Source organism: Pseudoliparis swirei, chromosome 4, assembly GCF_029220125.1.
Source record: "Pseudoliparis swirei isolate HS2019 ecotype Mariana Trench chromosome 4, NWPU_hadal_v1, whole genome shotgun sequence".
Taxonomy (NCBI): domain Eukaryota; kingdom Metazoa; phylum Chordata; class Actinopteri; order Perciformes; family Liparidae; genus Pseudoliparis; species Pseudoliparis swirei.
In genome coordinates, this window is record NC_079391.1 from 20,423,805 (window position 1) to 20,449,837 (window position 26,033).

The following is a 26,033-nucleotide window of genomic DNA, read 5'->3' on the forward strand; positions in this document are numbered from 1 at the left end:
GAGGTGTGATGGTTTCACACCGTTGGGAACTGATGAGCCTGGAGGCGTCGCTTCACACCTCGGCTGTGAGAACCGGGAATGCTGGGAAATACTGCTAAGCTCTCTCTGTCCCCTCTTTCCCCTGTGCTTCCCAGCATCGGCCTTGGTGTCAGCATCGAATCAATTTAGGGAGAGGGGTGCACTTTTTTATTCACTCCCTTTTCAGAGCACAGTACCAAAGCACACTGCGATACTTTGACAACAGCATGGTTTGGTTGGTCAAACTAGAACGGAGGTGTTCGATCTATGTTTATTATTACATCATTGGAGCAGAATTATTCTTCTTATTTCCTTTTTAATGAAACAACAGCCCTTTAGTGTTTTACCTGGTATAAAGGTGTTATTGTCTGGTCAGCAAAGACAAAGAAAAAAAAGGCATATATATCTGGTGTCTGAGGGTGTCTTTCAGCTTGGAGGCCCTTTGAGTTCCTTCTCCCTAAACAATGAAACCGTGGAAACAAATTTTTTAATGAGCGAGACAAATTAGGTCGAAGCAGTGCAAGGTGAGGTGTATGATATTAATGAATCGATTAAAGATTAAATATATGACACCCTAAGCAAACACCAGTGGTAAAACTTGAGCTGTGTTGGGCTTAGGGCGGAGTGAACTGGGGTTGAACCCACACTGCGACCCTGCCAGCCCCCCCACCCCCTCCTTGACCAAGGTGAGGCTGTGGGAGCCTGGCTGAGAGTTTGGCACCTCTGGGTGGACGTGCACCCACAGCAGGCTCTGAGGCTGGGCTGCCTGCCACCTGTCTGGGCCTCTTGAGTCCATCAACCCCACCACGACCTCCAGTGCGCTCCCTCGGCTTGGAATACAATCAAATCACACATCATTTCGATGATTTCTGCGGGGACATTGGATCGGCGCCCCGGCAAACAGTGGTACAGCAGAGACAACAAGAGCACAACCGCAGCACAGAGGAACAGGCTGCTTCGGTTAATGCTGCGGTCAAACGCCAAGCAGCAAGGTGTGTCCAGATTTGATAATAAGGCTATGTTAAAGTTAAAATATATACTTGCAAATTATTCCATACATACAGGGGCTCACTGGATGAGATGGAATAAAAGTGTTCTGAATCATATGCCATGGCCTTCATCATGAACATCATGACATCATCATCAAAAACACCAAATAAGGGAATATGCTTTTGCAACGATGAACAAGGACGAGGCATTAAGGACATTAAGATCTCAAAACAACCACTATCCGTCTGTTTCTTGCTCTAATGCTCTAATAATGAGTTGACTCTCGATGAAATGCGTTTATTAGAAAGATGACAACTGATGACAATCCAGTGAATTAAGCTGTGAACGAATGGGGCCAGTTTTAGTGACCAGTTTTATCTGAAACTTGTGTGGTCATATTAGGTCTGTTGAAAGCTTCATTGTGTGTTTGTGTGTGTGTGTGTGTGTGTGTGTGCATGTGTCAGTGAGTGAGGTGGCAGGTGAGAGGGATACATTTTGCACCCTAGGTGTGAAACATAGCTGGAGCCGGAGGGGTCAGTCAGAGGTGGACAGTAAATTTCCTCTAATTGTAAGAGAGTGACATTGGCAGAACATAACAGCATTAAGAATAACAACTTAAGAGAATTAATTGAAATAAACTAAATTATTGAAAATTTAAGTAAGGAGCATGAACTGAGAGTTTACATAGTGGACATTTTGATAATATGATGTTATTCGGGACCATGCTAAAAAACTAAACTAACTTTTTTTAAAGATATGTTAACTGCCGAATCTAATGTAATTTGTGTGAAGTAATTTTATTACTTGATCATATTGAATCATTAGTTCCACTGTGACTTCTGTTCACTGTGTTTGACATCCAGGTAGAGCTGGTGGACAGATCAGCAGTCTCCTTCACACCTCAGCTAGAGTAAACACATCCTCCTACTCCCGGCACTTGCTCACACTTCTGTGCTGCCATGTTTTTACAAGAGGCCCCCCCTGACACCCAGCTGCCACTGACATGGGAACAGTTATATTCAGCTTGTGCCATTGCAAGAATTAGCTAAACTAAAATGAACAAATATTTAGGATATTTTCTTATATTTCGCAAAACCAAATTACCAGTGTTCCTCTGCGTGAAAAAAGAAACAGACGGCAATTAAAACTCAAAATATTTCTAGTTCTTTGTCACATCACATGGTTTTGTTAGTGGGTTAGGTTTAGTTTGCTGATAGTGTTGTGCCAATTGTTTAACATAATAACCCCTATTTACCACTTATGTGGGCTGAAGATGACATCGACAGGGATTGCAGCCAGGATTACACAAAAAGGCCAGGATTTTCATTATTTCACCAGGCCGAAGTCAGACACATTCAACCTCTTCTTCCGTATTTAGCCCCAGCAGAAGGCAGACGAGGCTGTAGTGCAGAGAGCTTTTTTTTCCAAATATGGCACAAACAGAAAATGGCTATCATATAGTCAAGACAAAGAAGCCCTCTTCTGTTCCCTTTGTCTGGCTTTTGCTAATCCCAGAGAAATCAGCTTTCATCACTGGCATGTCCAACCTCACACACGTACACTAGAGAGTTTAAGAGCATAAGAAAAGCCACAGACACAGAGGTTGCACTGAGGCATATTTCCTCAGATCCTCAAGAAGCACGATACAGGCCCTTCTCAAGGGACCTCAGATGTCGCTTCATAGAGAACGACAAGTGTTGGAGCGCATAACACATGTGATAAAGTTTATCGGCAAAAGAGGTTTGAGCTACAGAGGCAAGCAGGGAGAGGCAGGATACACACTTGATGACAACACCATTGACCATGGTAACCTTTTGGAAATGATAGTTTTACTGGGAAAGTATGATGTCTGTCTCAAGGAACACCTCACTCTCTGCATCGAAAAGAGTAAGCAGATACACCAGTCCGGTTCAAGAGGAAGTAGAGGTGCCCTTGTCACTCTCGTATCCAAAACGACCATCGACTACATCATCACCACCATTCAACGGCCAATGAAAACTACCATCGCTGCTGAAGTCCGGGATCTGGAATATACTCGGTCCAGATCGACACCACACAGGACATCACGTGACTAGTTGCTGTGATCAAATGTGAGGCATCCACTGGGTATCCAACTTGTGAATGACGTGCTGAAGACCATGAATCTGGATGTGAAGTGGTGTATTGGAAATTCCACTGTTGGGGCCTCCGATATGCAAGTCCAATATAAAGGCTTCTCTGCACTGCTCTCCGAAAGGTGCCAGACACAAATCCATGTGTGGTGCTAATCACACATCTTAAACCTTGTGCTGTCACAGTGTGCAAGTGGCTCTCTTTGTTCCCTCATGAACAACATCGCTTTCTTCTTCAGAGTCCTACCAGAGGATTAATATCTGGGAGAAAGAGAGCAAAGACCCAAGATGCAGATGTCTCACCTCGATAGGAGAAACACAGTGCTGGTCCAAAGATGCGGATGTGACAAAGGGGTTTGGCTCTTTTGGAAAGCCAGACGGGGCCCTGTATGTTGATGCCCTCCACACTCTCTGAGCCATTCAAGATGGAGAGACCATCAATGCCACGGCACCAGTCAATGCACAGGGATACATCGGCCAGCTTCTGAAGTATAAGACGATACATACAGCTCAGACCTTTCTGCGAATTTTCCAGGTCACGTCACGAGTCGCAAAAAACCTTCAGACAAGTGGAATTGACATCCAGACAGCTCATCGGATGGTTGCGATAGTTTACCAGAGGCAGCACTCCAAGAGTTGAGCAAGTGTTTGCTGCCATTTGATAACAGTGAAACATGGCCGAGTTACAAAGCAAGCTCAAAAGTCTGGCACGACAGTGGGATAGGCTAAAGGCATCAGAATTTGAGAAGAACACAACCAAGACAACGGAACCCGGGCCGGAAGAAGCTGAAGATGAGGCAAAGATGGTTTACAAAAAGTGCTCTTCTTGCAAGGACTGTCCAATATGTTGCTAACGAGTTTTGAAGGAGTACAAACTCCTTACAGATGCAGACCACATCGTAGGCCTATAGCACACAGGTTTCTGCTCACCCTCTCTGTCACACAGGTAGCATGAGAGCAAAGCTTTTTCAATGCTGAAATATAGAAAACAACTGACTCAGGAGCTGACTCTCTCAACAGCAGTAGGAGGCTTTCATGTTGATGGATACTTAGACGGATGTTTTTCAGTGAGCAAATCGTATGGATGTGAATGAATGTTGGTGGTGGTCGGAGGGGCCGTAGGCGCTGATTGGCTGCCTCGCTTCCGTCAGTCTGCCCCAGGGCAGCTGTGGCTACTGATGTAGCTCACCACCACCGGTATAGATAGATAGATAGATAGATATATACTTTATTAATCCCCAAGGGGAAATTTGTCGAGCCAGTAGCAGCAACACACAAGAATAAAAATTAAAATAAAAAAAACACACAAATATAAGAAGGGTTAGGGTGATCTGGCAAGAGGTGAACTGTTGTAGAGCCTCATAGCCGTCGGCAGGAATGTTCTCCTGTATCTGTCCTTGTGGCAGCGGAGCGTGAGGAGACGTTTGGAGAAAGTACTCCTCTGTCCCTGTAGGAGGTGGTGGAGAGGGTGGTCCGGGTTGTCCAATATGGACACCAGTTTCTTCAACGTCCTCCTCTCCACCACCTGTTCCAGGTGCTCCAGCTGGCAGCCGATGATGGAGCCAGCCTTCCTAACCAGTTTGTTAAGACGGCTGGTGTCACCGGCTCCGATGCTGCTCCCCCAGCAGACAATGGCAAAGTGCAGCACACTGGCCACAACCGACTGGTAGAATAACTCCAGCATCTTGCTGCACACGTTGAAGGATCGAAGCTTTCTCAGGAAAAAGACTGTGTGTGTATGACTACTGGACTCTGGACTCTGTAAAGTGACTTCGGGTATTTAGAAAAGCGCTATATAAAATTGAAGGTTATTATTATTATTATTATTATAGACGGTGTTAAAGAAAAGAGTGAGCTGGTGCAAAAATTACTCATGTACTGATGTAATAATAACACATGAGTATAGTGATATTGTTTTTTATTATGTGACTATAATGCACCTGAGCCGGCAGAGTTAGTTTAGGCTCTGTTCCTTAACTTATTGTTTTGTCATGCACCTTCAACACCCCCTACACAAACACAATCACACACCCAGCATACAACACCACTGATACCACTGATGTTCCCATTTTATGTTTTGTTCTCTTCATTTCTACAATATAGTTCATACGAATTCTACCCTCAGATTCCAGTTTCTTTATTGTGTGGTCTTTCTCTGCTGACATTCATTCCTTAAGGCTCATTAGTTATACATAAAACCTTCTCATACTAGCCCAGATTTAAGCATATTTATCGAGCAAACTATACCTACCTTGGAGTGTTACAATATCCAGTATCATTTTATTCCATGTGTCCAACCAGGCAAATTGATGGATCCAACTGATATTATAAAATAACATTTCTTTGTAATTATCCCAAATAATGTTAAGTGTATTTGTATTTTTTCAAGTAGGCCACTGACTGTCGGCCCTGTTGATACTCTTCCCACTCCTACTCTCTGCTTCCATCTGCCTGATGGATCATGGAGGTCTGGATCGTGGTCCATGCCTACTACCAACTATTCATACACTCTGTCATATTCATTGATTGTGTTGTTACTGTGTTTTAATTTGTGTGTAATGATTTCTTCTGTACACATGACATCTATTGCTTCTTTCCATCCTGGAGAGGAATCCTCCTCTGTTGCTCTCCTGAAGGTTTCTTCCCTTTTTTAACTGTGAAAGGATTGTTTGGGAGTTTTTCCTGATCCGATGTGAGGTCCTGGGACAGGGATGTCTATGTTTACAGATTGTAAAGCACTTTGAGGCAAATTTGTAATTTGTGAGAATGGGCTATAAAAATAAACTGAATTGAATTAAATTGAATTGACTGGACAATACGTGCAATGCCGAGTGGGTCGGTCTGACAGTAGCCTAACCCCCGAGCCACTTTTTTCCTCCAGTCCACCTGTGGCACTGACCAAGCGTCAGTATTTGACCAGTTGGGAGTGAGACTGTGTTGCGTGTTCGTACACAAAATGAAATGTCACTTGACTGCTGGACCGTTAGGGTTCATTTGACCCAAACAGTGATGTTAGCTGTGAGCTAGCTAGCAACAGACCCACAGGCTGAGTATGTGGGAGTGTGCCCATTGTGTTTTTGTGCTAAACTCGACGCTCCACAACTCCTTTCTGTTAAATGTGTCAAGTTGAAACATGCTTAAAGTCCGAGCTGGTTCCCTTTTTTTACAGTCATGCTGCTAAGCTAAGCTAACAGGGAGCTCATCTTAGCGCTATAATGCATACATTGTGAATTGGGTATCAATCTTCTCATTTAGCGCTCATCCTTCCCAAAACAGTTAAATAACCTATTTTAAAAAGATCTTCTCTATAACCCTCTTACATTAATACAAGTATGCATCTTGTTTCAATTATTAATCAGATAAATACAATAGAAGCCCTCAACTTTATTCAAGTAGAAGATACTATCTTACAACAAATATACACAGGTCTACAGTATGTACAACAACAAACAGTATTATAGTCAGACTATTGTGTAAATTCAGAGACATTTGGACAACAACCACACCCACAGCTCAGTCATGCCATCAAAAAAAGAAGTAACATGCTCTTTAGAAATCTTGACACATGTTGTCAGAAATGCAGCAAAACTGTTCTTCATCAGAACATGAAAATGAGGACATCGTATCAAAACACGTTCTCTCAGTTATTAGTTTTGTATCATTCTGGTTTTTTTCGAAAAAAGATGAAAAAATAGATCAAGAAACAAACAGAACAATTCTGTACACGTTGTTGTCACAAGATGTGACAGATACGACTCTGATTGTACGCTATCATCACCACCTACAGTACAGCACTACAGAACAGACACGACGTCCTAGTCGAGGACAGGACAGCAAACAGGAGGAGAATCGGTCGGCTGTTCGGGTTGGATTTGGATCAGCTGGGAGAAACCAAAAGGAGTGGATTCAATAAAGAACATTAAATAAACTTCTACATTTAATAAAATTATCAATCCAGGTTTATGTCTAGAAAGCTCAAACCAAGCAACTACATGTGCACTACAGAAGACTACACACCACAGGACAGTGCAGAATAAATAAAGACTGGCTCAACGAAAGAGGAATTTTCTTCAACCAACAACGCCAGCAGTAATATTGCTGCTGAGCCTCGGCATCAATACACCGGGCTTCAAATCCAATTCAAGTTAAGACTATAAGTCCTCTCTCTTTGCTCTTATTTTTCTCCAATGGGGAATGAAATCAAAGCACAACATGGTAACATGAACTACATCACCTTTCGAGCACAGACACATTTTCATCGCATATTCATTTTTCTTTTACACAAACCTCAAAGAAAACAAAAGTTGCTACTCTCTGTGTGTGTGTGTGTGTGTGTGTGTGTAGGGGGGGGTTGCATGTGTGTGTGTGTCTGTGTGTAGAGGATGGTTCAGTAAATGATAAAAAGAAAAGGACAAACACAAATTGTATATGATGTGACAGAAATGCTGGGCAGCCTGTGGAGGTCAAAGAGTCAATAGAAAGCAACCACAGGTTCACATAGGCAACCAGACCGTTTTTTAAAACACTTTTAATCATAACTCAGAAACACAGTTAGCGCAGCATGGACGTTCTTCCTTGACTTTCCATTTAAGTTTAAGCTGATACTCAGCTTTCCCCGTAGCTACACAGTGATGGAGGGCTGCAGGAGTTTGGCTGTTCAGGAGAGGATTTTCTCCCGGGTTTCGGGCAGCTTGAGAGCGACCAGACCTCCGCAGACGAGGGCGACGAAGGCCAGGAAGATGGGGACGATCTTAGTGATGCCGATGAAGGCTGCAAAGATGGAGCTGGAAAGGATGGCGGCGAACTTACAGATTCCATTCAGGACACCAAACGCCGTCCCTCTGCAGAGACAGATGAAGATTGTGTGATTGTGTGAAATTACATTTTTGTTTTGACAGTTTCTTTTTTTCTATGGGATTAATTGCTTTCTGAATAAAAATGATATAGGGCTAAGAGACTATCTTAAAATCAGATAGGATCAGATCAGATGCAACGCCATATCGGGCAGGGTGTAAAGGGGTGTGGTCCTGCTTCATGGTTGGTCCACAGCTTTAATTCTAAGCTGGGAGGCCAGATTTTCCTGAACCTCTGGGGGGCTTTGTTGGACCATGCTGTTTACGGCAGAGGTTAAATTATGTATCTTTTAATACAAAAGTCAACAGGCTTATAATGACAATCGATTTTGATCCTCCCACGATGGACAAGCTACCTAGCAAACAGGACATCCATTGCTCTGGATCAGAGTCCGATCTCTTCCCTCACAAACACTTTACGGTTCCACTGGCGTGTTGTCACTGTGACAGCAATCTGCACAGTCTTTTGTTCTCAAATTACAATGGAAAACAGTTAAATATCCCTTCTACTATTCTTTTTCTTTGGCTGAGGAGCTTAGCGAACAGCTATCGAAACAAACGTGACAGAGAAGGGGTAGAGATGAACAGAGGTGTGGCAGGGAGGGGTAGTTTGACTGTACCTTTTAGAGGAGGGGTAGAGTTCTACAGAAATGACCTCCAACCCGTTCCAGGCCGCCACGCTGGTGCCATAGAAGAGACACTGCCAACATATTACAGCTCCTTGACTGAAACTTAGCAGCAACAGGAAAGTGCAGGCGGACGACGCCAACATAGAACCACCTGGAACCACAGATGGAAAAACAGGTTGGGTGAAAACCGTACTAAAACCCCACCTGTCTGGGGGCTTCTGTACTAATACTGTTCCACTTTCTGCTGGTCTCACCTATTATCCTGATCCTTCCTATCTTGTCCATGAACAGTGCGGAGATGATGTTGCCAGGCAACACAGCCAAACTGCCAAGGAAGCTGACCATGTAGATGACGATGTCGTTCTCCTCCTGGAAGTTCAGATGGCAGCCCTTCTTCGGGTGGAGGAAGGTGGTGTTCTCCATTCGACAGTCTTTGAACTTCTCGTGCCAGAGGTCTGGAGAGAACAGAGGGATCACATTAGGCTACGGTCAGAGGTTTACTCCTCTCGGTGCTGGAGGATGAACGGATTGCAAAGTGTTAATGCTTTGACTGAGATGGACGTTTTAGGGCGGCATACATTTTTTTGTATTTTACACCACTAATTATTATAAGAAGAAGAGAAATAATCTATCCTTTATTGATCCCTTCTTTGGGAAATTAGTTGAGTTCATTGAACTCGAGGCTTTAAGGAGTCAGCTGTGTAAAAGGTCTTTACATTTTTTCATGACAATCCTTCATTAGCCGAGCCATTGTTTGTGATACCTGTGTTATAGAAGACGGTGTTCTTGATGGTGCAATTCTCAAAGAATGTGTTGGTTGACCTGACGTCCTCAAAGTAGCAGTTTTCAAACAGAGAATCCTCGAATTTGACAGACTTTATCTCAATGTTTTCAAACCTAAATGAAAAGAGATGAATCTCATTAGGCAGCAGAATAAACATGAATGTGTGTGTGTGTCTGTGAGGGGCTGTGTCGAGATAACGTACTTGTCATGGATGTACTCTCCCTCGCGGTGGATCTGGTTGACCAGGGAGAAGTTGAAGTGGAAATGCTCAACCTTTTCTCGGTGGAACACTTTGACCTTGGACTCAAACTCCTCATACTGCATGTATTTGATCATGTCCGGAAACCACACTCCCAGCCCGTGGTAGCTGACACACAGAAACATACAAACCTGAGTGCATACAACTCAATGATCTGTATAGATCATTATCACAGGGGGTTAAATGAGAAAGCATGTTTTTTTGGTGAGTGATTTGAGCATTTAACATTAACAGTGGCATTTCTTCTGTCTTAAGATATCTCTGCCTACAGGCTACGTATAATTGTTGCTACCTGAAAGCCAAGCAGAACCAGACAATAACCAGGAAGAGGCCTTGCAGTCTGAGCTCTGGGGCGGATAGGGACATGATGTTAGACATCACCTGAAAGAGGGACAGATAATTAAAATACACAGGTAAACAAATGCAACGTTTTTGTTTGTTTAATTCTTCGTATGTTAGCATTTTAGCAGAGCGCCGATTCATGGACCTGCTGCAGCATGGTCGTGTGTCTGACGGTCCAGCGCTGGAAGGCCGTCCCGGTGTCACTCTGGATCTCTATGAACTCGTCCTCCTGGGTCTGGGGTGTCTTAATGTTGGTCGCCTTCACAAAGAGGGAGGAGTTTGGATATATTAAAGATGTCAGAGATTTCCCGATTGCGTCTCAACGGAAATTCAGATGTTAGATCATTTCATAAAAATAAAAAAAGCTTCATACAAAAGGACCAATTTGGCCATTAGGCCACCTGATAATAAGCCACAAGTGGAGCTTATTTATGTATGTGTGTGTGTGTGTGTGTGTGTGTACAGTTCACACAGTATGTGTCCCAGTACAACATGACACAATGCACAATAACTGGACTCTGAAACCGAAGCAGCTAAATGGAATTCAGCCTTCATTCATAATTATATTTAACCCTGCGCTCATCTGGCTTGAGACTTCCACCTGACATTAATGCGCGGTAGTTTTTTCATCTATTAGCACAGACAGACATTTTGATTGGAAAAATGTTACTGCCAATTTTAAATTTGAACTATGAGTCAGCTTTTGTCTCGTCATATTGCCTCGTCATAATGTTTTTTAAAAATCCACTATCGGTCTGGCTCCCTGTCGTGGCTTACAGTCGATTGGTCGGCTGATTATGTCATTTGGGACAGCTGACCACGTGTGCATTTACGTCGTTAACAAACTGCTAAATTCCATAACTGAATGCCGGGCGATTTGGCAGAAGCAGCGCTCACAGTGAACACTTTCTCCGGCTCCCCCTTGGCCTTCCAGTTGGTGTCGTGAACTCGTCGCAGGATCATCCACGCCTCATCATGTCGGGCACTCTGCGAGAAAAACAACAACAATACACGCACACAAACACACACACACACACACACACACATATGAACACATCATCAATGAATGTCCACATCTCGAGAGCGTTCTGTGACGCCTCTCAGGGCTGAGCAACAACGTTCCCATGAGGTCTGCCTCTTATCAGATGGGGGAGGGGGGGGGGGGTCGTGTGATAATTTGTGTATGTGTGATATGTTGGAGTGGCTCCGCTGTAACATACAAACACAATACCACATGTGGTTAAAGGGCTGACAATGAGCCCGGGTGAGAAAGCAGGGGTGGGTGGTGTTCTGGTGGCGCCTTAGCAGCCTTTCGCTACCTTTGCACAGCAGTGGGATGTTGCAGTAGTGGCCGATGATGACTCAGCATTCTTAGCCAATCACAGCTTGATGTTTAATACTGGACACTGACATAATGATTGTAATGAATCTTAAGAATCTTAATCCGTCCCCTTAGTGCATATAAATGTGTTGTAAATATATATAAAACCCCATATTTTAATCTGGCCACATTGGCTCTGACCTCCAGGAGGAAACGGGGGCTCTCCGGCATGAAGACGACCCCGACGAGTGCAGCCAGTGCAGGGAAGAGGCACACCAGGATGAACAACCTCCAACTGTGGATCTGGAACTCAGAGCCGATGGCGAAGCCCCAGCCTGGGAAAGCATCCAGTAAAGAGAACGTTATATTTCACTCACCTTTCTGTTGAAACAGAATATTTTTTTATGCACAGATGAATCCATTCTGGCGTGGATTTTAAAACTCTGACAACGTGTTGGACTCATCGAATTATTTTCATTTTGATCATATGCATTTTTTGATGGGGCCTATTGACATCATTTTTAATGTGAGTTATTAGGATGTATTTCCTGGGAGAAATGATTTAGGTGAGAATCAAGCACAACAACAGACTAAGAAGAAGAAAAAAGAGTTCCACATGTCAAACGACAAAATGACATTCCGGGGAATTGAAATGTGTTTGGTTCTGTCAAATCAGCGCGTGCGTCCGTTACCATAGTGAGGGATGATTCCCCAGGCGGTGAAAGAGGCGTACAGGCCTCCCAGCATCCAGAACATGCAGAGCCAGCTGAGATGCTCGCCACGTTTGTCCATCTGCAGGAACTCGGTGTAGTAGGTGTACACTATCGGGATGGAGCCGCCGATTCTGGGGGAGGAATCGCAAGACGTCTGAGAAAATAATCTTCCTCACAGAACAACAACCAAACATGTCCATCATTCTCGGAGGACTCAGAGGATCATTTGCTGTGATTCCTGTTCGTGATTGTGAGATCATTTGTTCCGACGGCTTTACAGCAAGTATCTTTTTTCTAGCTTTCTTTGTCCAGCTATACAGATACTTTGGTTTTTATTTGTCTCTCTCTGACTCCAAGCCCACCCATCGGAGGTGCATGGAATTACATTTGTAATGCTCAAGACGTTGAATATTTTCTTTAATAGACTCCACAGCAATGCGTTTTTGGAGCCCTTGTCGTTGGGACGACTTTCTGCTGCATAAATACTTCTTACAAGAACTGTTTGGGTGAACTGACCATATACATAACAATGGCTGGAGACTAAATATTCACAAAAAACATTTATGTTGTGCTTTATTGTCAGTCTAACTCGCATTACATGTAACCATTCATGTAATGCAATCAAAAACTACTAGTTCAAATTAATCTGTAGCCTATGTTTGTAAAATAATGCAGAATTGCCTGCTCGTTGCATAATGACAGATTTGGGGCTCATTACCACAGTGGATCTGCAGCAGAACCGTTTTTGGTGACCTCAGCTGTACAAAAAGCTCAAACATCCATATTGCAGGTCTGGCTAAGCTCAGGCCGCGATCATTATCAATAGAAATGTGAAGAGAAAAAAAATCTTTACCTCAAGAGGCCGGCGACGGCGGGAGGTCAGCGATACAAAATGTAAATTAAAAACAAGCAAAGAGCATTGTTTACTTGTTGTAATTGGCTTAAGGAAGAAATGCTCTAATGAAGTAAACAAACAGACATCTCCCTGTGTGCGGCGTACAATGTAAATGTGTTTTTATCTACGAGGGGAAATAAACTAACAATTGTTTTGACCGGGATCACTCTTCTCAAAGGGCCCCTGTTTGGTTTAATGGAAGTGCTTCCCATCACTCATCTCACCTAAAGGTCAGGTGTCTTATTTCGGAACAGACGCCTGTCAAATACAAACGCGGGGATTTGTTTGTCTCGCCAAAAAAAGAAAGGGAAAAAAAAAGGTTTCAAACTTTTCCACTAAAAAAGATCATTGATGGTAAAGGTCAGTGATTATAAAAAGAAGAAAGAGCCAGTCGAGGCGTCTGACTCTGAGGAAAAGGTGAACGTCTGTACAGAAGTGAACGTGTCTCACCCGAAGCCGGAGCAGAACCTGAAGAAGAGGAAGAAGCCGTAGCTCTGAGCGAAGCAGGACAGGAAGGAGAAGACCAGGTCGATGGTCAGGACGTAGATCAGACACTTCCTCCGCCCCATCTTGTCACACAGACCCCCCCACACCAGCGCCCCCACCATCATGGCCACGTACACCAGCAGACCTGCGAAATACACGTACACACACACGCACACACACACACACATGCACACACACACAACCCCATTTGACCTTTACACTCAAAGGTCAAGATACATGCTTGGCTCTCTTGATGCACACTTGATGTGATTGTACACACAGTGCAGGCTCTGCATTAACACGGTGTGCTCTTGCTCACTCTCAAACCCAGAAACATGACTTGGGAGGAATAACTGTGGTAGATGTGTTATTAAATATATATTTTTTAAAGAGCCCTGAACTCCACTAGGGGGCCCCCTTCCCCCTCGTATGGACACTTCGCACCGTGGTTCAGTGGGAAGCTGCTCATGCTCTGATCAACCAAGAAAGAAACGCTTCCAAGATTTTTGACTGAGCAACAAAGGTCATAATCATTTTTGAAGTGCATCACTTCGACAATATTCACCCTCCATTATTATTTGTTTACCCCTCTTAAAGTGTGACATTTTATTGTTAACTTTGATTAAATGCTCTCACAAGCAAAATTCATTGTCGCAATTTATTCGCCGATTTCTGTGTCGCGGCGACCCGGAGCATATCCCAGCATGCACCAGACGCTCTGCCATTTAATTTTCTGTTGCAAAGCAAATGCTCTTTGCTGCCCATTAGAGATACAAATGAGTGCTTCCTTCGTGTGTGTGTGTGTGTGTGTGTGTGTGTGTGTGTGTGTGTGTGTGTGTCTGTATGGAGAGTATTATGCTGTAACCTACAACCTGGACCGCCCACCTCACCGTGTTGTTTACCCCTCCAGACCTGTATACACCTCCTGCCTGCTCTGTGTTTTTGCTCTGCACAGCCCTAATTACAGTGGGACTAAGCTGCTTAATGGCACGCGGAGCCGTAGTGTGCACCTTCCCCTGGGGATTACAAACCCATCCGAACGCTCCTCTTCAACGCTGAACGTCCCTAAATCATTCAACAGGAGAACTCGCTGAGGGCACCGGGAGGCGAGGAGTCAGGTTTAGCATGTCACATAATATCTTGGCCAAGTTGTGGCTCAAGGCGAGGCGTGCGCCTTACTTAGGTACACGCACATGGACCGGGTGACAGCAATGCCCTTGTGAGTAGAATTCTGTCCTTCAGGTGGAGGCCCAGGATCAAGCCCGGCGGCAACACGGCTCTACATGTCTGTTTAAGTGTCCTTGAGCACAGCGGAGACACTGAATCCCTGGAGGGCAAAGAACAATATCCCCCTTTTTCTTACAGTAGAAAAAGTGAAAGCACTGCAATTTGCACTTAGCGCATCTAAATGAAGAGACTATTATCCTCCTCTAGAGGAAAAAAACACCTGCGGAGCATGCGTTTTCCATTTCTGTAATTAGAACTTCATTTCATTCATCACATACAAAAAGTTCAATGCCTTGCTCAGGGACACTTTGACCTGCAGAACCGGGGAAGGAACCTCTTACTTTGTGATTGAAGGTTAACCTGCTCTTCCCATTGTGAAAACTAGGCTTGAGTTTTATGAATTGTGAACAATGAACACCTGGCGGTGTGCGAGCAGTGAAAAGCCTTGAAGTAATAATCTGCTACATTTCCCCTTGATGTCAAAAAATAGGACTTATTGAATTTGTAGCAGTGAATTAAAGTTACAATCGTTTGAAGCAGCTGCTCGCAAAATCAGAGCCTATACGACATGCCAGGTTGCACTGCACAAACTACTTCTTATCTCGAGAGTAGTTATAGCTGCTAGTATTTACAGCCGATCATGGTCCTATGATTATTTGGAGTTTGTTTCCTGTTTTATTTTGATATCTTCACCCTTTTTGCATATTGTCTGGTTTTACTGCTTTGTTTCCCCTTTGTGAGCTTCTGGTTTATTTCTGGAGACCGACCTTTGTGGATTTGCTTTGCTGTTGTCTACCTGCTGGGCCAGCTGCATTGTTGGACTCTAGATGCTTTCCTATTGTTAAATTACTAAAGTTATCCAAATTCTTTCTCTACTCTCTGCATTTCCTCCAGGCGGGAAACCTTAAGGTCTAAAAAGTGAAGCCAATGCGGAAGTACCTTAAAGTTGCATTCTTTCCAATGACCATCAGGGGGCGACTCCTCTGGATGCAAAAATGAATTGTGTGGAAGTCAAAATGAAAATGACTTAATTGACTTAATTTATTGCCTCAGTAAAGATTGTATACACAAGTTTGTGGTCTTAATCTCTAGTTTCAAGTCTTCTTCAATACAGCAAAGAAGTAAATGTATTAAATTATAGCCATTTAAATTAAATAGACCATAAAGCAGGGTATGCTTTATTGCAGGGCTACTTTGTGATTGACAGGTCGCTGCCACGGGTTGTCGGGTCTGGGAGTTCCCTGTGTTTTCTTCTTAGAACTTTTACAAAACTTTAATTAAACGGTGACTATGTCCACTTCTTATATATAGTCTATGATAGCCGCTTGTCACGCAGCCATGTGTAGCATTTGTACTATGCAACATTAGCTTGCTGATATCTGATATATTACTGTTATATATATATCTATATATATTATATATATATAGATATATATATATATAAAATGTTATGCCACTAACATTAGACTAACCTCTCAGATGATGTTAGTCACATTAGCATAATCTGATACTAATCACTCACTCTAAACTACATGAACGTTAACTCTGAAAATTGACATTTATTTATAAACAAAATAGAAGAATTCCCATATTTCCAAAGCAGTGTCCGCTAAATTCAATTAACCATTACTTTTCTAAGTTACAGTCCAGGATAAAGAAGTGATTCCTGTTGAGATCTGATTGCTTTCATAGGCTGCGCTAAAGATTTCATAACAACTGATTAAACACATTCCTTAAATGTGTGAATGTTATAACCCAATTTAGTAAATAATCATTTTTAAACTAGCTATTTGTTACAAAGAACTAAGGAAGAATCTGCTTTGAATAACGATAAATTGGCACTGCTTAAGAGATAAATTAACACGAGTGTTGTGAAGCTGTAAACGGACAAAGAAAATCTGCAATCCAGTAAAAAGAAAATCAAAGTCGATCATACTTAAAAAGATGGAAGCTGGACATTTACTTCGGTTCACAAAAAGAAATGCTATAAACCAAATGTAGTCTCCATTATCCTTTGAACAGCAGCCCGAAGACATCCTAAGAGATCTATTTAATTGCAGTTGTAGCTCGATTCCTGTTTCGTATTAGCTGCATTGCAAGTTTAACAATTTCCTTGCGATGACTGGTTAAATATCTGCAACCACATCGAGTCTCAGATTTAAAACCTGCCAGAAGTTTCCCCTCTTTGTCTCCAGCATTGTGTCTCCCACTAATAGCCTCTTGTGTTTATACTCTGGATTAAACAATAAAACCGCCATGCCGGGCGAGTGCACCGGCTATCCTCCTCTTGTTAACAGAAGGTTGGGAGTCTTATCTGCAATCCAAGACTACGGTTAAGATGAAGTACATCTCTGCCAAGGTGACCAGAGCATGAGTGAGGAGAAAAAATAAATAAAAAGGGATCGTTCTGCCGATCTACTTCATATTCTCAGCTGATGATCGGCGCTCCCCTCTTGTCTGCCCAAACAGACGCTGTGATTTCATTTTTCGCCGGGGCCCTCCTCCTGCTACCACAGCCTGTCAGAGGCCTGAAGCGTATCTGACAGCTCTGCACCCGGCGCTGCAGGCCGCCAGGCTCTCTGACGGCTCCAACATGCTCCATATTAGCCTGGGAACACGCACTGAATACAATCACCGCCGGGATCCTCATCAATCTCTCACAATGTCTCATCCCAGGAGTCTGTTGTTAAGGCGAAATGAGCTATGCGCAATCTCCCACACTGCCTGGCTTCACGCGAGGCCTGGGAAATATGGTGAGGGGCTTTTATTTGCAGTTTGGTTGTCTCCACGGAAAGTGAGGAACAGACGCTTTCAACGTACATTTCCCAATAAGTTGGGTCTATGCTGCATACAAATTTAAGTATCCATTTTGTTGCCGTGTTTACTGTTGTGGTACAATATTTGGAGCAATATTTAAGCTGAAAGGCAATGGAAATGCTCTCCAAGTAGGCGCTTCTTTCTGTGTCTTGTATCTGATATATTTAAACAAATAACATGTGGCATCAACTTTTGGACTTTAGGGACCAGTGCCAAGGCCCATCCGGTCACTCAGTCTGACCTAAACTCTTATGAAGACACACAATGTTGATTATATTTCTAAATCTTTTTGCATTCGCTCAAATTGAGCCAAGCTTTTTTAAATTTGTATAATTGGTCCCAGCGCCTGTTTTTTTTTCTTCTGTCTGTGGTCTGCAACCATGTGCCATCAACAGCCCAACATACGCAGGATTTAGTCTCAGCCAAGCACAACAGAAGGTAATTTCACTGATGGGATTCCTCCTCTCTGGTAAAATGTAGAACCCATCAACAGATCATTCTAATTAGCTGGACTTGTAATTAGCCGGGTTGGAGAAAAGTGTTTGCTAAACAGGTTTTTAGCCACGCAAGCTTCAGTTCACCACTTTGGACTGAATTATGTCAGCAACTTTTCAATCGATTGCCGTGGGACTGTGTCCAGACGTCTGTGGTACACAGAGGGTGAATATATATGTTCTCAGTTTCCCGACCTTCCCTCCCTCTGCGGTCACTTACCCAGCAGTCCTTTGTCGGAGTTGGATATGCACATGTCCTTCTCCGCACTGGGCAGTACGAAGCCCACCACGAAGCTGTCCACTCCGTCGGCCATCAGCGCCAGGCCCAGCACGAAGAACAGCATCCGCTGGAAGCGCCCGTGGCCGCAGTCCTCCATGATGGTCTCGTACTGCTCTGGCAGGTTGTCCTCCTCTTCCTGCTGGACAGCCTGACGGGCTTTCCTCCTGGCCTCCGTTCGCGCCGCCTGCCGCGCCTCCTTGATCTCGTCGGGGTGTGCGACGCCTTGGTACTCGCCCTCGTACATCTGCTCATCGTCGTCCGCGCCCTCCGTGGCGTCGCTGCGAGCGTCCTCCTCCTGCGGAGGGTAGTCGGCCTGGTAGGGGTAGCCATCTTGACCTCCCCCACCTTCTGTTGCCTGCTGGCTCACGTTGTTGCGGTAGGGGTCATCCATGGTTCCTGCTGGGTGCTAGCGGGAGCAGGACTGACTTTGCCTTGTGGCCGTCGTACTCTGAGGAAGCTCAAGTTGTCAGCTATAATGGCATAATCCTCCTCAGGAGCTGAGAGTTGCTCTCGGTGTTAGTGCAGGAATTCTGTGCGATGTCTTGTGGGGAGTCTCGGGCTCAGAGGCCTCAATGGCTGCTTAGAAAGATTTGTACCTTCCTTGACGTGCACAGCGCTGCATGCTGAACCTAGAACACAAAACACACACCACACGTTGCAAATGATCTGTCAGCAGAACGACAAAGAGGAATGCACAGAGACGTTGCCACGCAACATGTGTGACCTGCCGAGTCAAGTCACAATGACCGTCTCAAAGGGCTTCACAACATGTATACTGTGGAGACATCAAGGGAGTACATCACGACCTTTGACTCTCTTTGACAACGTCCTTGAAAATACAGAAGCAGCTATGTGATTTGATGACTATTTGTCATGTAATCGTAGAAGGGCGACACATTTATTATAATAATAATAATCATTTATTTTATATCGCGCTTCTCAAGGCACCCGAAGTCGCTTTACAGAGTCCAGAGTCCAGGAGTCATACACACACACAGTCATACCGGTGGTGGTAAGCTACATTTCTTTGTATTTGAATTCCCCCCCCGCAGCGTATGTTCACTGTTTTCTCAAGCTTTTAGTTTATTTGCCTTAGTTCCCTAACCTGTCAATTGAATCCATGTTACGCTATTCATTATTTCTTGTAAAGCACTTAAAGTCATACATAAATACAGGCTATTTTTATTGTATTAATGTGGCAGGACAGAGCAGTTCAGGACTCGCAGCCTCCCTTGCAGGCTGCGTGTTCTTCCACACAAGCAGATAATCTCACTGTCCCTCCACCCTCAGATGCTGTGACGCCATTTTGATCCATCACGTAGCGCTGCAGCAACGGTGACACATTCAGATCCGTCTTTATTTTCATATATAGTGGCAGACACCAGGGGCACCAATAGGATGACAGGAACACAAATGATCTATCATCTTCGTAAAGTTGGCCGTCACATGCTTTATTTTCATGATTAAGTGACATGCACAGTGAAGTCAGGCACATATTCTTCCAAATCAAGCATCTGTCAGCCTGAGGCTCCTCTGGATTTTTACAGATAAAAAAAAAGATGACGTGTAACATTTTGTGATTGACAACCAAGCAGCATAGCAAAAAGTAAAGCACACAATAATGAGAAATGGGTCACTTTCTTAAACTATAGAGTAACAGAAACCTTTTTTTACTGGTCCTGCAACTACATTCATCTGTGTCTTGCTCAGGTGCATTCTGCTAGTACTGCACCAACCTTAAAGCAATACTTGTCACTTTTACTGTGTAAAATACTGAATAAAGGTCAAACCTAAAAAACTGAAATGCAAATAATGGTAAATGCTAAAACATAGCAGGAGCAATAGTAGCACAAGTAGGAAAGAGGCAACTGACACATTAAAAACACATTATCTTTCTAAAAGTTAGTGTACACTAAATGTAGCCTCCATAAGCTAATGGGCATACCAGTAGAAAGTAACAACCTCCAAGGGTGCACTACAGCACTTTTTGGATATTACTTATTATATGTGTATTATTACTTGTTGGATATTCCTTGTTATATGTGTATTATTACTTGTTGGATATTAATTGTTATAATTACTTGTTGGATATGACTTGTTTTATGTGTATTATTACTTGTTGGATATTACTTGTTATATGTGTATTATTGCTTGTTGGATATTACTTGTTATATGTGTATTATTACTTCTTGGATATTACTTGTTATATATGTATTATTTCTTGTTGGATATTAATTGTTATATGTGTATTATTACTTCTTGGATATTAATTGTTATATGTGTATTATTACTTCTTGGATATTAATTGTTATATGTGTATTATTACTTCTTGGATATTAATTGTTATATGTGTATTATTACTTGTCGGATATGACTTGTTATATGGGTATAACTTGTTATATTTGTCTACCTTTTTTTCATTGGATACATGAAATACTTCAGAAACAACTGCAGTCCTATCGTCTGACAAGTGGATGGCCGGTTTGGGTTGGTCTGTCCTGGTTTGGAGCCAGTATGACGAACACTGTAATTTAATCCAGATTAAGACTGCAGAATTTTTTTTTTCTTTTCATTTTGCCCTTGTTGACTCACAGTATTGTTTCATCACGGAAGTCATTGAGGTGGTTGGCAGTGGATTATGGAGTCTGGATTGACGCACTGGAATGCGTCTGCTGCCCTCGGATGTGGAGCTGATCATTTCTTGCACTACAGTGATTTGAGCAAGATCCCCTGAGAGCACCATGCCGCTGTTGTTGTTTTTTAGTTGTTGTTTCCTTCAGTAAACTGAATAAAACATGAACAATTCAGGGGAGAAAGTGAGAGGGTGGATGTTCCCTCTGCTCGAGGGAAGCGGTGGTGCTTTCATCATCCTGCTTCTGCAGCGCCTTTACTCACACAGCTGGCACTTACATAACAGAGTACAGCTGCTGGTACGCCCCCCCCCCCCCCCTCCCGCCACCTCTGTCTCCCTCCCTCACCCTTTTCTTTCATCCTATCGATCTGCGTTTGAGTTTATAAATGTATCAAGTCGATTGCCCTTACCCCCAACACATGCACATTAATTCAGATGTCAAATCAGCATTTTTCGCCTGTGCAGAGTTTGAATAGGTCATGATTGGCCTTCCTTCGAGAGCATCCACAAGGGTTTAGAAATCAAAGAGCTCCTTTGAATCATGAAAATCAATGTGCGTCTGAGCTTTAACAGGAAGCAGATAGGTCACTGTGTAATTTTCTAGAACCTATCTCAATTTCACAATTGACCTTCTGCTGTTGAGATCATTTATTAGTTTGCCTCAGCCAAACTCTGTCGACTTTGCATTTTCGGTTTCTCTTGCTAGTTCTCCGGAGAGAGCAACTGAGCAGTACACACTAACGAAGTGTATCATTGTATTAATGCCACGGTAACAGAATTTTGTAAGCAGAGCTGTATGAACATGCAGTAAATAAAACCGTTTTAGCCTCATTTTCACCCTCCAGTCACCTGGAATTCACTCATCTGGCCACACAGCAGCTCCAAGTTTCAGTGGTTACAGACAGTTGAGAAAGTGCTTACATATTCACTTCCTTCACCGATATTCATCGGTGGATGTGCAAAAAAAAAAGAAGGGATAAAATAATTAAAATCTTGAGTTATTTGTTTGTCTGTCATGGTCAGGGTTATAACTATTACGATGCGTCAGTCGTTATGGATGCACTTTGCATTTTGTCATCTTCATCCTTGTTTTTCTATCTTTTATTTTTATTTTTTGCACAGAGATGTTTCAATCTCTGGGTTACTCCATCGCACGTGCACAGTTTATATGAGTTGTTTGCCCTCAATCTGCTTCCACTGCATTCTTTTGATTTCTACTAAACTTGGAACTCAACCCAGATAGTTGATTTAAAAGAGAAATCCCTCACTGCAGCTACAATATCTGAGTCTGAACCTTACAGCTGATTTGCTTTGTCACATGTGCGTGGGGGAAAAATTCATGTTATTTATTGGATGAAACAAACAAAAGAACGCATAACATGATTTACATTTGTCCAGGTACAACACATGTCTGAGACCTTTGTTCCAGTTTGCCCCACCAGGGTTCCAGTAAACATCGAGGTGAAGGGGTTTGAATAGCACTGAGGCCAGAGGTATTACACACACACACACATACTGTTTCTTAAAAAAAAAAAAACTAAGATCCATCTATCTGCCGCACACTTTGCATGTCAGTGTTGAAACTCAACTGTCAAAGCGGTGAGTTACTTTTAATCTCGGCTCCTGTGTGACCTCGAGAGGTCAAAGTAAGATCCGACCTGAATTCTGGGGACCGCGTGCGTGTCCGGTGACCTGTCAACTTGTGTTTATTAGCAACATGTCACATAAGGTCAGTTGAGGAGCAGGAGTTGGCATTTTGGGCCTTTTTAAATATGTCACTTGATATTTGCATGCCAATAGCTTTGCTACTGAGAAAAACTACGTTGAGTAGAGCCTGATGACAGAGACACGACATTCCTTTGTTCAATATCCTCTTTCCTCTCTCGACACAAAGCTGATAAATGTCAACAAAGATACAATGTGTAGAAAAACATCAGGGGACGTGAGCTTGGCAAATTAAAAAAAATATTCACGAACTGGACATTTGTATATTTAGATGAAAGGATTTGGTTGCACACTTGTTATTAGCTGAACTACAAGGACTACATTTTGATGTTTCCGAAGCAAATAACACTAGACAAGTAAAGGATGGCACCACAGATATGTTTTCAACCAGAATTCTTCCTCACTCCCTCAGCAAACTGTCAAATTAAAGAGCACAACGCATCTGAACAGCAGCATTGAAGAAAAACAAAGTTCTTATCTTACCATAGTTGGGTATTGCCTTAATGTAAAAATGACTTCCGAACAAAACAAACATAAATAAAAATGTGCAAACGTCCAAGTAGCATTTTCCAAATGTCCAAAGCCTACATGTCGGTTTATCCTAAGGCCGAGCTGCAGCCAAGGCGGAGGGATTAGGATCCAACCTCACGATCCCCATCCACCACCAGCCCCTCCCTCACCAGGGCTCATCCCCACAGGAACTAACCCCCTTCCCCCTAACCCCCCTCCTAGGACCCAGTGGTACAGTCCTTCAAGTGTAAAGAGCAACAGGCTCTACTGATAGAGACTGTGGAGACTCTCAACAGGGTTTTTAGTGATACACCTGATCTGTGCAGACGGGAATGTCAGAGGTCACTGTCATCGGGGCCGAACAAGCAGCCCTGGAGACGTTCAGTGGCCTGCAGTCGCACTCAAGTGCTCTGCAAGCGTGTGCTCATTTCAGATTCTATACACCACACAAGGTGGAGTGTCATCACCGGTTACACCAGCCGAGATGAGCCCCCCTGTTCCCAGAAGGGCACGTCCCTGCAAGAGCTGCATGTCCCGTCATAGTGTCCTTGAGTGAGACATCACCTCTCTGCAGCTGCTCATCCATCCCGAAGTAGCTCCGGATAAGCACATCAACGACGGAAAAAAAAGGCTGAAATATCCCTCTTCTTCTAAAGCTGTTCGTTTTGTCGGGTGAGGATGAGAGCAGATGTTATAATGGACTGAGAGGCGCCGATAGTGCCGGGAGATGGATAATCATAGCTCCCCTGCACCACGCATCATCCCTGTGGTTTACATACAGAACACATACGGAGTGGAGAAGAGAAGAGCAACAGTTATACATGTTGGATTGATACGATAGATTGGTGCCCGGCTCGTCCCGAATGATAGTACATGAGGAGGCCAAATCACGCTCGGCCAAAATGCCGTTATGTAGTTTACTGGCTGATGTGTACACTGTCCTCCTGTCATGTAAAAGTGAAGGGCTAGATGCATCCAAGTGGAGCTTATGGCTCCAGAACATCTGTGCATTTACTCAAAAACGTGATGAATTGTTCTCTCTATGACATTTCCAAACATTGGGGAAATAGTCCTTCACAGTTTATCACTAAAATAATAATTGTAACAATGTAATTGTAATATATACAAAATGTTACATGGACAGTTGCCATTCTACTGATGTATACTTTTGGTATGTCTACTTCGACTGAGGATAGGGACGTAACAGTCTGTTAAGTCCTATCTCTGGCCGAATGGGGTAACACAATGTTGATTAAGCCCACGGTCCACTAATAAAAGTATTGTAATATTTGAATATTTGCAGTATACAAATGTGTCTGTGGTGACATTACCACAACAAAAAGGCTCTATTATAGTTTCTCTCCATTGCATAATGTTCCACTCCATGAAGATTCAATGGAGATCACACCAGCACACTGTAAAGCAAATAGTGAATTATTTTGGCCCATTAAACAATTTTTTTTCCCATTACCACAGCCAGTCTGGCAAATCCCCCACACTCCCCACCCCCACCAGTGAAAATGGTACGGCCCTGCTATGGGACATCATTATAGAGAGTAGATGTCCTGCATAGAGGCAAAGCCCTCTAATCCGAAGGCCAGATAATTCGAGTGCAAAGAGGATTAGCTCCACCCCAGCAGAGCCATTGGCTAAATGTAGCCCCCATACTCTCGGTCTCCATATAACCCCTCCACTAAGCCCCGCCCTTGACTCTTCTCTACCCAGACGCACTGTTCACCAATCACACGTTCACCATAATGCCTTCGTGACAATTCTCCAATTGAATATTTCGGCATGTGCAGGCTCAACACCCTGAACCCTGAACCCTGAACATTTAACCCTGAACCCTGAACCCTGAACATGTTCCTGTTCCTGTTCTTGATAAAGTGAGTGACCATGAGAGAAGGGGGCCCGGCATGCCAATCTCCTTTTGATGCCTCGTGCCAATTCGTCCGAGGACGACCACCTTCAACAGCTCTGTGTTGGCCCCTACCCTGACTGCCAGAAACCTCGGGGTGACACTCGACAGTCAACTCTCCCTGACGGCCAACATCACTGCGACAACGCGTTCCTGTAGGTACATGCTGCACAACATCAGGAGAATACGGCCTCTTCTTACTCAGAAGGCGGCGCAGGTTCTGGTCCAGGCTCTGGTCATTTCACGCCTCGACTACTGCAACTCCCTCCTGGCTGGTTTACCTGCTAAGGCCATCCGACCTCTGCAGCTCATCCAGAATGCAGCAGCTCGACTGGTCTTCAGCCTCCCGAAATTCACCCACACCACTCCGCTCCTCCGCTCTCTCCACTGGTTACCGGTGGCTGCTCGCATCCGCTTCAAAACACTGGTTCTGGCGTACCGTGCTCTGAACGGATCGGGCCCCGTCTACATCCGGGATATGGTCACACCGTACACCCCGGCACGTTCGCTCCGCTCGGCAACAGCCAATCGACTTGTGACTCCTGCACCTCGAGCTAACCACTCGAAATCTAGACTGTTTGCTGTCCTGGCTCCTCAGTGGTGGAACGAGCTCCCCACTGACATCAGGACAGCAGAAAGTCTCTACATCTTCCGTCGGAGACTGAAAACACACCTTTTCCGACTATATCTGGATTAAAACACAGATTAGCACTTCAGTGGCACTTAGATAGCACTTACTTATGGTACTTTTGTAGTTCGACTATGTTGAGGAAATGTTACTTCCTGTATTCTTGTTGTTCTTAGTTTGTACTCTAGGTTGAAATGCACTTATTGTAAGTCGCTTTGGATAAAAGCGTCTGCTAAATGACATGTAATGTAATGTAATTCATCCGAGGAGCTTTGTCCTCTTGGGAACGCGTCGGGATTACGGCCGATGGTGGCTGCGAGAGGAGGGGCCTGTAGCCCACACAATCCCTGCGATGGCGTGGCCATCTGGATCGCAGTGGCGTCTCATGCACACATCCAGGA

The 26,033-nt window shown here is 43.8% G+C and overlaps 1 protein-coding gene across 1 annotated transcript; it reads right to left on the reverse strand.

Moving 5' to 3' along the window:
• Positions 1 to 6,483: 6,483 nt before the first annotated feature.
• sv2ba (synaptic vesicle glycoprotein 2Ba) lies at positions 6,484 to 23,202 on the reverse strand. The gene is made up of 13 exons (XM_056412777.1): positions 23,060 to 23,202; positions 18,160 to 18,848; positions 13,366 to 13,546; positions 12,000 to 12,151; positions 11,509 to 11,642; positions 10,884 to 10,973; positions 10,132 to 10,245; positions 9,937 to 10,025; positions 9,588 to 9,752; positions 9,365 to 9,498; positions 8,856 to 9,056; positions 8,593 to 8,752; positions 6,484 to 7,960 (listed from the first exon to the last, which is right to left on the reverse strand). Exons 2-13 carry the CDS (start codon positions 18,608 to 18,610, stop codon positions 7,777 to 7,779), a joined length of 2,055 nt encoding a protein of 684 aa, XP_056268752.1. The 5' UTR covers positions 18,611 to 18,848; positions 23,060 to 23,202; the 3' UTR covers positions 6,484 to 7,776.
• Between the last annotated feature and the right edge of the window lie 2,831 nt (positions 23,203 to 26,033).